This window comes from Myiozetetes cayanensis, unplaced genomic scaffold (assembly GCF_022539395.1).
Source record: "Myiozetetes cayanensis isolate MyiCay16 unplaced genomic scaffold, myiCay2020 scf5-8, whole genome shotgun sequence".
NCBI lineage: Eukaryota > Metazoa > Chordata > Aves > Passeriformes > Tyrannidae > Myiozetetes > Myiozetetes cayanensis.
This window is the reverse complement of record NW_026087742.1, coordinates 58,072,794-58,089,488: the sequence shown is the minus strand read 5'-3', so window position 1 is coordinate 58,089,488 and position 16,695 is coordinate 58,072,794. Positions and strand designations below refer to the sequence as shown.

The following is a 16,695-nucleotide window of genomic DNA, read 5'->3' as shown; positions in this document are numbered from 1 at the left end:
ACTGAATAGAAATGCTGCTCGACAGTAATTCATCCAAATTTTATTTAGTTTTAACGTACAGAGGTTTTCTTTTAAATTACAAAGACTTACACCATGCCAAGGACTTGCCATTGTATTGATTTCTTGGGGAATTTTGGTTTGGATTTGATGGCATTGGTAGCAGCCCATATTTTGAGTGGATAACATCTAAAATTCAGTGTCATGATGTTCAAGGATTTCCACTGATTTCTAGACACACACAAAAAAAAAAGATTTCAAGGTCTTACATACATTGAATGCATTCTGTTTATTTGAGAAGGAAGATCTCATAGGAGTGCCCATTATGGAAGGCATCTCTTATCATGTACAATAAAATCAACCATTGCTTCCAGCAGAATACAAAAATACACATCTCAGTGACTTCCATACAATAATAAATACGTAATCATGCATCCAACAATAAAAAGGCACGGAAAACTGGTCACTTAGTAGTCATAAAAATTACTAGCTATATTAACAAAGCCACCCAAATTATCTGTACAAAGAAATGTAACAATATATTCCAAAGGTGAAAACACATAAAACATCTTTAAAATAGTATATGCAATAAATACCTCAGTTGTTTTTATATATTAAAAATAAAACTGTGCCATTGTAAACAGTATGTAAACAAACAAAATTCACTGTTCCTTACCATTATTACAAGTAAATAAAGCCAAAAGTTACACCCCTGCTCTGTTAGATATACTTCATTGGCAAGTTTTGTCAGGCAGTTTAAAGTTTTACTCTTTTCTGCAGCAAACAGAGCCTGCTATGTGTGTAGTTTTAAGTATTAGAGCAACTGCTAAGCTTCAAAACTGACTATCCAGGACGTAGTAGGTCATCAAAGAGAACTGGAACTAGGAAAAGCAATTCTTGGAGTGTTACGGACAAAAGTAATTTATTTATACTACATATAATAGTGTCAGTAAAACTTAGCTGCTTATATAATGCTGCTCTCCTATAGGTCTTGAGGGGGCTGTACAGAGGTGAAGAGCATCCTTATTCCCACGGGTGGAGAAAGTGAGGCACACAAAGGTTAACTGAGTTACCCCCAGTCTTGCACCAGCTCCATGGCAGGAAAGAAAAGGCAGAATCCAGACCTCCAGCCACTTCTTCCTCATTTCCTCACATATCACAAGGCCTTTCAGACAAATATACATGTGTCCTGAACTCTAACCCTGATTAGAACTGCAGAAAGATAACCAACATGCAGAAGGAAAGGTGTCTGCTCTCTTGGGTGCCCATCTGCTCCCACTAGCAACCATGAGGCTTGCCACCAACTGGAGTAGGAGCATAGCAGGAGTTTTTTCCCCACAAATTTGTAATTGGATCCACACTAGAAGACTAGTGAGCCCAGGTGGAACCCCGTGTATCCTCCACAAGCCTACTGTTTGCCTCAACTCTATATTCTTTTGAGGTCTGTTCCTGAAGCCAACAAACTCTTGGGAAGTTCAACCAAGGTGCATACTTCCCTCCTTAGTAGAAAGGGGAAGAATGGGAATCTGAATATGATCCTTTCTTAAACAAAATCATAGGAAAAGATTCCTGGAAGTGGTGGGCATTTGCACAGATGTCTTCAGAAAGAGCCTCACGAAGAAGTATGTTTGCCTTGCTATTTCTTTTGATAACCTTGGCATAACTACCTCATTTTACAACTCTGACCATCCCTGGGAGGACTATGATGGATATAAACTTACCTGTTCCCAACACATATATTTCAAAGTGCATGATAGCTCTTGTTTGAAAATTATATTTTTAGCCTTACATGAAGAAATTAGGATGCATCTATTTAGCTGTTTCACAGCCTTATGTCTTTTTACAGGAAGAATACACTTTGAGCACACACAATTAAAAGATACCCTGGCAAAGGATTTAGGAAGCACTGCATTATGGTGTTTTTCCTCCCTTGTGCTATTAAAGTACTGATCCTTCTGTGTCTAGACAAGTGATTTCTCTAATGTCAAGCAGTTGTCTGATTTGCCTTACCACTTTATATTTTCATCATTTTAATTCATCCATAAAATACTGAAAGTCATTCAAAAGACTGGCTCTGAAGATACCTCCATGTCTTGATGAGAAGTTTAAAGCCACATACTTACTGTATAACATTTTTTTTTCCCAATAAGGTACTTTTGGATAAGGTACCTCAAGTGTCTCATTCCAGTTCCGCAGAGCCAGGTGAACTGCATGAAATCAGTAGGTATACAAATCAGACAGGACTACTTTTTATTCATCGATTAATACTTCTTCACATTCACATGCCACATTGCATTCCCTCTTTGTGGAGAGAGGTATGAAAGGTAATCTCTTCTTAGATCTGTATTAAATCTTACAAAAGTTATTTCAGAAGGTGTTTTCTTAGACATACTCAAGGACCAGATCAGTGAAAAATCCTGTACATTCTCTGAGGCATTTATTCCCACCTATGTTGTAGTTTGCAGGTTCTGTAGAAAAATCCAAATAGTAACTGCAGATTTCACATTGGGAAAAAATAAATATATTTCACTCATTTAAAAAAATTATCACAGTAGGAAAATAGCCAGTAAACAATAGATTCAGAGAGGTTTAATCTTGGCCTCAGTGAAATCAATGGGAGTTTTGCCAAGGATTTCAAAAAAGCCAAAATTTCACCCAGAATCATATACAATTCTTTAGCTGACAACAATCATAAGCATCCTGCCACTCCATTGTATAATTTAAATATTAATAAGCATCTGTAAACATCCTGAAATTCATCTGATATAAAAAATACTATAATAAAAACAATGCAGCATCTCAAGCACTGTATAGTTTTAAGGTTTTTTTGGCTCTACACACAGGTTGGTGTCATTATATTGGGCAAAACCAGGGTATGTATATACAAATATATGTACAGGTGTGCTTGCACATACACCCTACAAACTAGATACTACATATCCACACACATCCGCACGCAAATACTGGCAAGACAACAACATTCATAGGTGTGGCATTTAAAAGTCTAGCAATGATCGATCTGATGATCGGTTTTATGAGAGGAGCAATTTCCCCCTACCCAAGTCACCTGTAGGCTTACATGTAAAGGCTAAAATAGAAATAAATGAACAAGCTCCAAGGAGGACTAAAGTACTGTTTAAAGACAAGTACATGCCAAAGTCCAAACAGATGTTTGCAAAGACGATGAATTTTCTCGTGGAGTGAACCAGAACAAGGGGAAACAAAGGGCAGAAACTACTGAGTACACACCAACTTTTATCTGAACCAGTACAAATCAAGTTCTATGTTTTCCTTTTCATTGAATTGGAAATCATGTGTTTCAGCTTTTTGCTACAAACTGCTATTCAGACCCAAATATATGAGTTATGCAGAAAATTAAGATCTCTGCAACACTTCCACACGCACTTTATCCATTCACTCATGCGCATTAAGTGGATGTTATCATAAAATTAACTAACAGTTGTACTTGCCTCGATTACTAGCTTAAGTTACAAACCTGGCTAATAACAGAAACCACTCATGTTGGGCTGGAATCCTCTCAGAACCTTTAGATGAAATATACCTCTTTTAAATGCCAGAACATACACTAAAAATATTTTCATGCAATTCCATAGTGCTTGACATTTAAAGATACCTGCTCTAGACATACAGATGCGACAGTGAGAAGTTTGTTAGTACTAACTAACATGTTTGCCAGCACTGTGAATTAAGAGAAGTAGCTGCTAGTATTAGATGATATGAAATTGTTTGTGTGCAGTGACAGCAACAAAGAAGCACCCAAGGTGAGGTGCAGCGATCAGGCCCTCTTCACCTTTCAGAAGCACCACAACAGCTTGTACTCTTGATGTACAAATCCCATCTATTGCATATCTCGTCTGCCACTGCAAATATTACCTTGCCCTTTGATGATCCCCTCCACATGCAAGACTATTAAATTACTAAGGTAACTGGCAGTTCTCGGGAGGTCACATGTTTCAGCTCTTTTAGGATTGTAAGGATATGGTGTAAAAGGGTGGCTAATGAAACAAATTATTTCAGGAGAGGTTCCCAAGCTGTGCTCCTTTAGGGAAAAAATGGTAATTTTTGTCATATATGGACAACTGCATTTTTCAAGGTGCACAATTTAAGGAGACAGTAAACCAGGATGGAAAGTACGGACAACACCACAAGTGACAGATGCCTATAGAAAATCCTCTGGAATCTGGCTAAGTGGTACAGCCCAAATGCCTATTTCAATATATAGAGATGGCACCTTGGGAGAGCAGAGTGCTGCTAGGAACCTTCACAGTATCTGCATGCCTGCACACTGGTTGTAAACCTTCCTAAACTGTCCAAGTGGAAAATCTTGTATCCTTAAAGTTCTCATTAAGAGGCCCTAAACTCTACTTGTCAGCACACGTGCTCTCCCTCACTGAAAATCAAAACCAAGCAGCTTCAAACAGCATTCCTCAGCCTTCCCACAGCTTCAAACACCTTTCCTCAGCCTTCCCATTCACAATATAATTGACTGTAACTGCAAAGAGAATTTAGTCCTAAACAGAGCTTACTTCAACTAGTACCAGGAGAAAACCATAGTTATATCTATAATTTTTTCCCTGTTAATGACATTGACAGGTTATTAATTAAACTAAAATGTTTTTTATCCAATTAATACTTTAATTTCATAAAATTGGGACTTAAAATGCTAATTCCCTTTAAATAGTCATAGTAGGGATTTGGGGCACTGTGGAGATTTTATTTTTGGCTTTTCACAGAGTTTCCATAAAGAAAACAAACTATCCAATTTTACTTTTAGTATTTCTTCCTGTTTTCACCTTCCAGTTCACATGCTCTCATTTAGCTATACCTGGATCAAACCCAGCTTCCTAAAACAGTTGTTTGCAATGATGTTGGAAAAAATTAATTCCAAATTACTTTAAACTTTGTACCATATTGCTTTTGTCTTCAGTAGCTTTTCAATCCTAACAGTAGTCTTTGAATCATACAATAAATAGATTTTTCCAAAGTATTTCTTCCATAGAATAAAATATTGATTGGTCACTTGCATACTTGTCCTACTAATAGCTACCATAATTTTCATTATTTTCAATAGTCTTACATAGCTGGTAGAGTTAGCCAAAACACTTCTCTTTTCAAGGGCATTCCAGCCAGTTAGTGTTAATTATTAGAGAGGGCTTCCAGTAGGGATTGCAAGAGTATAACTTAAAGGATTTTAGTCCACCATGGCTATGCTAGGCTTTGGAGCCTGAAGCCTTGGTCAGTCTTGATCTTGGAGCACTCAACAGCTTTTTCCTGGCCTGCCTGTACAGCTCTTCTAAACAGAAACAGTAGAGAGACATGCAAGGGTCTCATCTTGCCAAGAAGTTGGGATGTCATCCAGACACAGAAGCTGGGAAGCAGCATGAGAACATTAGTAAAGACATGACCGGAGTTAAACATAAATTATGCACCAGCTTCTTCTGCCCTCACTAATATAAGCAATATATAATATGCAAAAATCCCATCAAGGAGCTTATCAAGTTTTGTCAACTGGGAGACAAGGTTGTGAATCATTTAAAATAAGTAATTCTACCATCTACATCTACCCCACAAACCCTTCAAAATAATTTTTTTTCAGTTAAAATATTAAGGGCAATCACTATTAGGCCTACAGAAATTGCTTTGAATTTTGGTATTAGCTAAACTGGCTACAGAAATAGTCTTCTGAAAGTCTCCAGATGGCTTCCAAATGGATTATAATTTCTGAGAAACAGACTGGGCTTCTGTATGGCAGAAATGAGAATTTCAAGTATATAAACTAACACTTCACAGAGCTATTAAAGCTAATGCAACAGTAGTAGAAAACAACTAGAAAATTTCTTTTTGTAAAAAAGATCAAGTTCCACACGATATTTTATATATAAATACAGGAATTCAAACAACCAGTAAAGATTTTCTACTGGTAATTACTAAATGATGCTTTACCGATCCCACTGATTCTTCTCTGAAGAGACAGCAGAGATATTTTAAATCCTGTCCAAACTTCTCAGCTTCCTTAAGTCATCAAAAATTCATTCCTTTACCTGCAAACGTTAAATCTTCGCAGTTAGAAGCAGCAGCATCAAACCCTGATGGCACGAAAATCATACCACAAAACATACGACCCTTGAAAACAGAATCAAAAAAATACGGGAGAGCTGCAGTTGAGAGGTACATATGCTATTGGGGTGAAAAATAAATTTAGAATTGCTCATATAATTTTCTGTGGCTCTTACTTACTCATGAGTGACACGGTCATTTCCTGGTTGTAAGTTAAATAAATTGCTCGGTTATCCTCAACAATTTACATCACTTGTGACTTGACCTTTCACAAAGACTTTTTGCAATGCTAATTATTAGTTACTAGAACTGCTGAACTTATGTGCAAGACCTTAATACTTAGGGGCACAGAGACAGAACTGCAGAAACAGTAGTAAACGTTAGTAATGCAATCATTAATAGGAAGTATCAAGCAAAATGGAATCACTGTGGGGCTTTTTGTCTTACATGTCCCCTGTGGAATTATAGCTATGGATAATATCTAGTTTTAAAACTGTTTTTAACAAAGTAGGGCTATGGAACATCCTCTCATGTTTGTTTTATGTATTACTTTTCCATTACATGTGAAAAAGCTGTATCCTGCCAGTCTTCCCAAAATGAAGACCAGATGCATTGAAAAACATGAATAATTTTACCCTTGAAAAAATACCTGTTCATTATCAAGGCATTATGAAATTTTCATTAAGTGAATTAGCATTGCTGAGTTCAATTTAACAGTAAAATTGGCAGGTTATCTATTTTTCTACAAAAAGAATAGTAAAATATGAAACGGACCTTTATTTTTAAAAAAATCAATTCCTCTCATTTGAATTACAGTTATAAAACACTGCAACATAAATTTCTTTGGTCAGGGAAAGAGAGATAAAGATGATTTCTATTTCTTATTTACAGGACTAAGCATGTTTGCTCCAGTCCCAAAACAAGAAATACTGGATTGAAATAGTCTGGGAGGGGTTTTGATCATATGCTTCACATTTTACTGCTCTTCCCAGTTTAAAATACTTTTCTTTGAAAGAAAGAGACATGCAGGAGAAAAAAAAAAAAAGAATGGTTAAGGAGAAATACATAAAAATGTATCAAAGAAAATTTGTACTTGTCATTATATAAGAAAAATTGAAATTTGTTTTTTTTAGTGTTGTAAAAAATTCCCAAGATGTACAACAAGTTTGCTTGATTTCATCCAGTTTCTAAGAAGGAAGAATTAGGAATTATAAAGGCAAAATTTGCATGACCTGAATCAGAAGTTGCTATGGCAATTGAATCCAGTAAACTGGGAAAATACTATTTGAAAAAGACAAAACAGAAACATGCGTTTAGTAACCCGCTGCCATTTTAAAACATGCATTTCTCATCTTCTCCTCTCTGAGATGCAGAGCTTTTCATCCATATGAATATCAACCACTAAAAAAAAAGTTCAGATTACTCTGTATTCCTTTCACATATTAATGTATGCTGACTGACCACAGAAATCTCATGTATTTAACTAGGGGAAAAAAAATTTCACCCAGTAAACTTTGTATAGTGATAGTCTTGATAAATCTAGCATGCTGAATCAGGCTTCACAAGATCTATTATGATAACTCATTTTCTAAACAACTAACTCCTTTTAGGGATGTGTTTACCTTATTTCTGTTGAAATACTGGGATGTATGCTTTGAAGCACTTTTACCATCAGGATTAAATTAGAAAGAATACCGTTCATTAAAAAAATGTAGCTATTCATGTTCTTAGTTCTAGGAGCAAGGACTTTTACAGCAGTAAGGAAAAAACACAATACTTGGAAATTAGAATAATCATGACAGAGTTAGCACTGTCTTAGAAAAGCCACACCTGTGTCTTTAGAAAACACAATTAAAATCCATGACCTCAGTAGACAACCCCCATAAAATATTTTGAGCCTCCCTGCCAGATGCATGTGCACTCATAGCCACCACAAGTCTAAGGCATAGAGATGCATAAAATTTGCTCTCCTGGGCATCTAATAAATACAGCACAAATGATGCAGGTTTTTTTTTTCTACTCGCATGTTAAAAAAAACCTGCTTAGGACAATCAAAGTTAAATTCTTTGGTGGTCATTTAGAAAAATGAACTATACCTAGATCATTGATCAGTTGTCCTATACTGAGGTAATTTGAGGAGTGCCATAAGAAAGTTGTTACAAACAACATTTGCCCGTTTTCCCTGCCTGAGAGCAGCTCTCATTTTTTAACATACTCAGCGTAGACTTCTAGAGTGACCTGAAGAGATCCTGTTCCATAGCCTGTCCTAATGCATTGCACATAGCAAGGCTGTAAGTTGTAAAGAGATTGTATCCTACAATCAGGAAAGCAAAGACAGTTCTTCTCTATATTATGTCCTTAAACTGACCTGGAAGATGAACTATGTAGTCTACTGTAACGTCAATATACTAGAATGCTGCCACACATTAAAATACAGTGAAGCTTATGGAGAACCAAAGAGAAAAGGAAATAAAACTCAAGAAGACTTGACAGATGTCATCTGAACATCATTAAAGGGGTGAATATCAAGTACATCAAAATTAAAAACAAAAAACACAAACTTTCCATTGTTTACCTAAGTTTCCATTTTTTTGCATATGCTTTTCATACAACAGCATGAAAATCATATCATTTGGCAAAGGCATTTTGGTTTGTTTTTTTATGGAAAGCATAATAGAACATAGCTTTTTACTTTTGTTTCTTTACAGGAATAGTTACATCCACAGAGATCCCAGAATGGTGCCTGTTGAACCTATAGCGGCAAGAGCACAAAAAAATACAATTGGATATAAATGAAGCCTGTTTTGCTCCTTCTGATTTTTTTTCCCCATAAAACAGTGAGGAGACTAGATTTTACTTTCCAAGGAATGAGTCCTGCCTACTTGCCAAGGAACAACTCCAATCACATGAAGTGAAGGGCAAAACCAGGATGCAGTACTTGACATTGGCCCCTTTATACAGAGAAAATAAGCTTTGGTATAAAACAAATGAAATGTTACTTTGCTGCCTATGAGGAAAACATACGTAGATATAAGATACTCTTCAACGTGCAACAAACATCAAAGCTACTCAATTAAGTAGAAGTCAAGTGTGCTCCTTATGCTGAAATGACACATTGCTAGGAACAGCAAGGAGACAGCGATTCTGTGCAAGTTTTCAGTCAGGTGGTGGAATGTCATCTCACCTCAAGCAGCTAAGTAGGATTTTTTTTGAAGATATCCAAAAGTTATTTTTCTACGAGATTAATACTTTTGTGAAAAATTAACCAGGAAATTCAATTAGGAACCTATGTTTCATTTAAGTAAACTGTAAATAACCTTACAAACTCTGATCTAGAGCAATTTCTAAACAAAGATGGTTTTCATTTTTTTAAGCTGTTTACTCTCATGGATTACTGTCTTGCATGTGATTCATCTTAGCATGCATAGTGTAAAACCTTGGAGTTTGGGTTTTCCTAATTTTTTTAATGATCTACTGATGGAGGACTGCTGTCAAGAAACAAACTGATGCCTTTTTAAAGAAATGCATACAGATGTGTTTTTAAATTAGCAGTTAATTAGTAATGAGTAAAAGCTTACCCCACAAAAATCAAATCAGCTGCTACATTTTAAATCTCCTTATGTATGATAAATAAAATTAAATTTTCCCATAAAAAATTTCATTAGTCTTTTAACCTGCTTTTTGAACAATACAATAAATAAAACCATTAGCCTTAAAGTTCAAATATGCTACAGATGTTTAAGACAATTGAATAACTATATTAAAATGCACCATGAGAAAATTCTTTATCATTTTCCATGCAGGAAGCCAATTGATATTTTTGTGAGGTACCAGTCTTTCAAAAATTCTCATAAGTTAGTTACCTGATAAACCTTCTGTACATGATATATTTAAAAATCTAACTGTACAGTATTTCAATCATATATAATCTGTTGAATATGGCACAAATGCTAAGTTCCCACACCCTTTGCCGTAGAACACATTTTAGGCATAACACAACACTGAAGAATAGAAAGTGCCTGAAACTGGAAAAAAAAAAAAAAATAAAGACACTCAAGTAGTAATAAATTAAATCTCATTCAAACTGATATAAAAGTTGTTCAAGTGTTTAAAGTATCAGATGTGTCATGCAACAGAACGACAGACAATTCAGGCAGGCACACCATGCATTAATAGTTTGCATTCATGGTATCACAAGGTATCTTCCCCCTTCTGTGTGGCCGGCAAGTGCTGGGTACCTGCGGCACTGCCAGGCACACGTGTTGAACCTTCAAAACCTCTTGGTCTCCTGCGCAGGAGGTTTTACGGAGCTGTGCCTCGGAAGGATAACTGGACGACTTCATGCTGTACAGTGGCATCTTGCTGCAGCATAAAGAGAGGCATACTGAGAGCTGCATGTAAGCAAAGCAATCATTTCTTGATTATATTTTCCAGTCAGCGCAGTTCACCACCAAGCAATCGATTTACCAAACTGGGCTTATCCAAACTGGCCAATCTGCACATCAAGAAAATGTCTTCGCAGAACATATCACCTTTTCCTTCCTTTTTTTTTTTTTTTTTTTCTTTTTTTTGGCACAAATCCTTTCATACTCTTGCAGCAAGTTCTTCACCATAGAAGAATTCAGAGATGCTAGCCTGTACAAACACCAGTGCTTCTTCTTCCATAGAGCAAACTACAAAGACAGCTAACTGCCTGCAACAGCTCTGCTTCTCCAGCAACTTTCCCTTCTCCTTCTAAGGAAAGCACCAGCATAATTACACTTCAGACAAAGGGGTGTTCTTGCTGAGCTCTTTAATTCCCTGGAGAATTCGCTTCATATGGCCCACTTTCGTTATCCCCAGGTCCTACAGAAATGTAAAAAAACCCAAACAAACAGAAAAAAAAAAAAGAGAGAAAAAAGAAAAGAAGGAAGTTTATTTACAAAAACTGAAAAAACCCCTCATTGGTTATGATCTATCTATGCAACAGATGTCTAGAAACGTGCTCACTGCAATCAAGAGTAACCAGAAAGTGTTAGAAAGTGTTGCCTAACAAAAAAACTGCTTAGAGCATACAATGAATCCCTCTCTGTCTTACAGACTGAAAATTACTTACCTGCACTACTGACAACACAAGGCACCCCAATACATATATAAAACATCTCTGGCTTGACTTCTAAATACGAAAACCCTTCACAATTTCTGGCAAAAAAAGAACAATATCCCCCTCCTCTCTAATACAGCAATCAAATGCTTGGTAGGATGTAATGGATTAGAGCTTTTGCCCAGCAATGTCACTTGATCTCAGGCCCTATGATGTCTGTTTAATCAACACACATATCCCCAGTTTCTTAAGGGAAAGTGGATGCAACGGCTACAGATATGTAGGACAACTTTCCTTTAGAGAGCAATAGAAAAGGTAAGCACTTGCTTTTCATTCCAAAATGGTTACATCTGCTAACATGGATCTTCCTGATTAGAGAGCTGGAAGAAAAATTCTCAAAGACATGACAGTCACATCCTAAAGGAAAATGTAAAAAGCACAAGAGTAAGTCTCCTTGTAGCCACCACTAAATCAATTCACTTCAGCTGAAACGTTTCTATTATTGGTTTCTGGAACTCATCTCGGTATGAGACAACAGACAGGAATTTTTTGCAGCAAACTTCTTCCAGTATGAGTAACATCTTTAGCAGCATCCTTTTTCAGTTTTGACTGGTCCAGTGGTCAGAGAAGCAGAATGGGGTGCCCAGCTGTGCTAATGATTCCCCACTGCACTAATGAATTTTCAGCTCAGTTTGGTGGAAATCTGCTTCCCTTATCTGTAAAACCCAGCTCTAAAAAGTCTTTAAAATCCTTGTGTCAGTGATGTTGAGCAATTGGCAGAGTAAAACACTACTTATTTGTAGAATAAACCTTATATAAACAGAGAGTGATTAAATAAATTGGAAAAAAAAAAACAAACAGAAAAGTTTCACTATCTATTTTTCTGAAATAGAAACCCTTTCATTTTAATAGGAAGATTTTTCCATTTCAAAGACATTAAAAGGAAAGGAGTGTAATTGGGCAGCTTGAAAACCTTAGTCTCATACAGAGTGGATAATGAAATCTTATCTATTTTTCTATATATACTCTACACAAAGACTGTACCTACCTTCTTACAGTCACAAAAAACTCAGAAAATCTGTATTTTATATTACATATATTACATATTTATATTATATTTTATATTTAAAATTAGCGTGCAATAATTTTGGAAGAAAGGAAAAAAGGGGTGGTAAGATGGGCACGAATTAATTACTTTACTGTAAAGGTGGCACAGCCAAGATTAAACAGATGGATTAATTTTCACAGAGTCAAGACTGAATCCTGGTTATATTAGAGATGAAAAATACTTGGTTGTTTCTTCAGCTGAAAATTATCAGCACTATAAATATGTGATCACCATTTACAGCACTTTGGCACAAAGGTGTCAGCATTAAAGAGTTCAAGATATGTTCATAAAAGTCCCCAAATCAAGTGGTGTTCATAAACCTATCTGAAAAAAACTCCTAATTTTACACATCACATCAATTCATATTTTATTTTTGCTAATAGTCATCTCACTTATAAATGTAGTGCTAATTTTTAAGAGAATTAATGTAGGTAGTAATGAAATTAATCCCAAAATGACAGCAATATTTTTAATTGCAAATTTGTGTAATATTTTCTATGTCAAAGAAATGAATCAAAAATACACACGACTACTAAAATTAGTAGGAAAAACCCATAAGGATACTTTCCAAACCACAACAAGCCATACAAGTTAAAGGTTAAGAACTTACAAAATCTTCAGAACAAACATTTTGTCATGAGCAGAACTTCTGTTGGATAAGCAACATACTGACATGCTGCTGGACTTCAAAGATCAGAGGAAAGAATCATATTATGAAATTCCCAGAAATCTCAGGCACTTTTTCCACCAGCCTTATAAAGCATCCTCGACAATGCCCATGTTTCACAGGCAAGAGATTTTGGGTTTATTTCTGTTCCAGCTGAAGTTGCTGTAATGCATATCAGAACAGCAAGTCTCAAGAGCGTCATCACAAATTCTGGAGAGCCCTTTGATAAATTCTGCTACACTTCCAGGGGAAATAAAAACCCAACCAACAACTCAGAATTTTTATGCTTGTGTAATAGTTTTTAATTTGGTGGAAACTAGAATTTATATATTCCTGACACTACATGCTATCTAGTATTCTCAAGTTTACTGCTCATGCAGGAAAGTTTGCAGAAATTGTTTCACCTCAGACTAAAAGGATCTGTTACATCAGCATAGCATGCATCATTCAAAAAAAAAAGATCCCCAAATATCTTTGCATTTCTATGTATGCACAAGTTTCATCATCCTCTACATAACCTGTTAATATGTAATTAACAAAAATTCAATTTGAGTAAAATATGGTTTTAAAGATAAGGCTCTAGCCAGACTCTGAATAGCCTTTCTTTTTCTCTAGCTATGGCCTTAAAACTACAGTATCACCTCCACTTCTGCTCTCCATTATCACTGCCATTCCCAGGCCATTTTTTGGGCCAAATGTACCACCAATGTAATACTAGCAAACAATTTATATAAACACTCCTTAATATCAACATCTTCCAAATGAGAAATCTACCTTACTTGCACTCCCAGTGTAAAAAGCCATCTGGCATGCATGAAGGCTAATAAATCTTACAAAACCTTTTCCATGCAAGAACTTTTCCAAAACATGTTGCTGTGAAACACAGGCAGGAAGTGCCTCAGTCCTCAGCACAGATTTTAGCTTGACTGGCAATGCTCATCAAGGTAACATGTCATGGAAACCCTTCCTCCAAGGAAACAATATTGCTATGGAGCTCTAAGAAGACATCAGCCTCTCATCCTACTAAATGTGTTGCAGTTCTGATTATGACTAAGTCGCATGCATAGGAACATGGTTATCAATGCTAAGAATGACTATTTATTTCAGAATAATCAGAGGCTAGTTTTCAATGGGTTTGCTTGTAAAATAAGGTTTAAAAAAAAGGTCACACCAAGCTTTCTTTCTACTGTTTCTACAGCACAATTCACAATTCCTTGCCCAGCCATTTCTCAAACAAAAGAAAATCATATGGGTATAAAATTCTAAGATTCCCTTACATAAAATCAGGCATAGGAGGCTGAAGAAAGGGTATTACTGCAGGGACTGGGTGGAAGGAGGTATCTCGTTCCTCTTGGAGGTGTTCTCTATTTGCCAGTTACCACACAGAGCTAACTGAGAATAGGATTCAAAAGCTATGCAGAAATACAATAAGAGGTGCCCAATTCTTCAGTTAATGTATCTATGTATTTCAGCAATGGATGCAAAGGAAGAGAATTTAATCAAATCCTTTTCCATAATGATCTTTATCTCTGCTCTTGACCACAGAAAGATAGGTGATTCAATTAAAACAGGTAACAGTGTTTCTTGTTGCACACGTGAAAAGTAATAGACGTAAATCTATTGTACAGGATTTAGGAGATTGTGAGCCAATGGAGATCCCATTCAGTTTGTCAGCAAGCACAAGCCTTGCAGTGGAGGAGAGGCTGTAGACAGACTATAGATTGCAAGAGCACTGAAGACTCATCTGCACCACCTCGAAAGCCAAAGGGAGGAAAGATTCACAGGGCAGCTTGTGACATATTGCTGATTTCCATAGTACCACATTACATATCTTGACAGCAAGTCAGGCCACTGGCCGAAAACTGCAGGCTGTCTGAGCCATCCTTAATTGGCTCCCTGAAGAGATCATGCCCCATATGTAGCCCACACTGCTAAACTCTGCAGTTTAATTCAGTGTTGTTACATAGAGTGAAAGACATGCTTAACCAAAAACCTGGCTTAGCTTTTAAACAGCAGGTATCTGGAAGCTCTCAGCATCTGCTAACAAGCACATGGGGCGATTCTGGAGCAAGATTTTGGTCAGCGCAGGACACACTCTTGCCAACTTGTGTAGAGCAACTCCTTATCCTATGTGTCTCCAGGCAGCACTAGATAGAGGGGACAGTAGGCTCTGTAGGCTCTCTGTAGGCCCTTTAAGAGAAGCTTTTAGGTATTTCATGGCATAGACCTTAGGGATGGGGTTTTATTTACCCTGAATCGAATCAGCATGTGTCTTAGCAACAGGGAAGACAGGTCAATGATTACCCTGCTGCAGATATTTTACTTGCTTGAATTGCCAGTCTTCTGGGCAAGCAGTCAAATTGGTACCTATGAGAAACAAGGCATGGCCAGAAGCCACGTCTAGTTTAGCACTGCTCTTACCCACCACTATTTATTGCAACAAGCTGGACTTGCAAATATATGTTGGACATGCAAACATATGCATGGTGTGATGCTGAGTTTCCCAGTTGATTTTTAAGTTTGTTCATCACTTATACAGAACAGTGACTTGCAAAATGCATCACTAGACAATTGTGGTGGAGTGCTTGGACAGTTTTCTGTTTCTAAATTTTGGCAGCAAGGAACTGTCCTGAAATTGTCCCTGCATGTCAGGAACTATCCTGAAAGAAAGGAAGATTAGGCGATCTAATACCAAAGGGTAAAATAATACACAACAGCCAAACAGATTATCTCAAATATAGCTATCTTCAGCAGCTGCCTTCTACTGCAACAATCACACAATGCAAGCACTACCTTATAATGCCAGGATTTCATGTTATACAAGAAACTGTACATAAAGTAGCACATCTCCATGAAAACATTGTCTCTACCTGCAGACTCCTGCACTGTGGCTAGAGCAATGACACACACTCTAAATGTAAATGTTGGCAATTCATACAATATCCTATTTCCTCTCTTATGTGCTAAAAGCAGTTGCAAAACACATTACCAAGAACTCATTACTACCGAGTTCCCGGAAAAAGTAATGTAATGAATCCCCAAAGTTATAGCCTCTATTACATATAATGGATGCACTTAAGTCATTCTTGAAAAGGACCAGCAAGCTCAAATAACAGCCTCAGACTGTTGGGTAACATTTCTCCCAGCAAAACTTATCAATCTGACCTCAGAGAAAGAAAGTTTTATGATTTCGGAGTCAAAAAAAAAAAGGTGCTCTTCTTTATATTGAAAAAATCAGGCAGAGGTCAGTCAGGGATGAGAAAATCTATTTTGACACACAAACACCAACACCATATAAGTCCAGTGTTGCAATTTATTGAGCAGTTTCTCTCTCTCACACCAGCTATATCCAATATATATATACACATTATTTATATACATGATCTGGAGCAGATCAGCCCTTGCAGTAGATAGACTGAAAATTGTTATCACCACCTTCCACTGATCCATACTGATCATGTTTAATGGAAACAGTGAACTCTTGAAGATAATATTACACTGATGCCACTAAGATATCAAATGTCCTTCTCCAATGCCTTTTGACATAAACTGCAATGCTATCATTCTACATAGAGTACAAAAAAAAAAAAAAAAAAAAAGGAAATTTCGGATAACACAGATACTCTTGGCTGTGAGTTCAAGTCAGCACTTCAGAAAGTCAGGCCCAAGGACAGCGCGTATTAGTTTATTGCATATTTGCACAGTGTAAGCGAAGCTACAAGCAATGACAAGTGCAAGGAAAGAAGAAAAGTTGGTGGTGTT

The 16,695-nt window shown here is 36.6% G+C and overlaps 1 protein-coding gene across 3 annotated transcripts in view; it reads right to left on the bottom strand.

Moving 5' to 3' along the window:
• Nucleotides 1-267: 267 nt before the first annotated feature.
• DGKH (diacylglycerol kinase eta) overlaps nt 268-16,695 on the bottom strand; it is a 162,553-nt gene continuing 146,125 nt past the window's right edge. For all 3 annotated transcript variants that reach the window (XM_050331892.1, XM_050331894.1, XM_050331895.1), the window contains one exon: nt 268-10,920. In XM_050331892.1, coding sequence (XP_050187849.1) covers nt 10,831-10,920 — 90 coding nt within the window. In that variant the 3' untranslated portion in view covers nt 268-10,830. The remainder of the gene's footprint in view (nt 10,921-16,695) is intronic.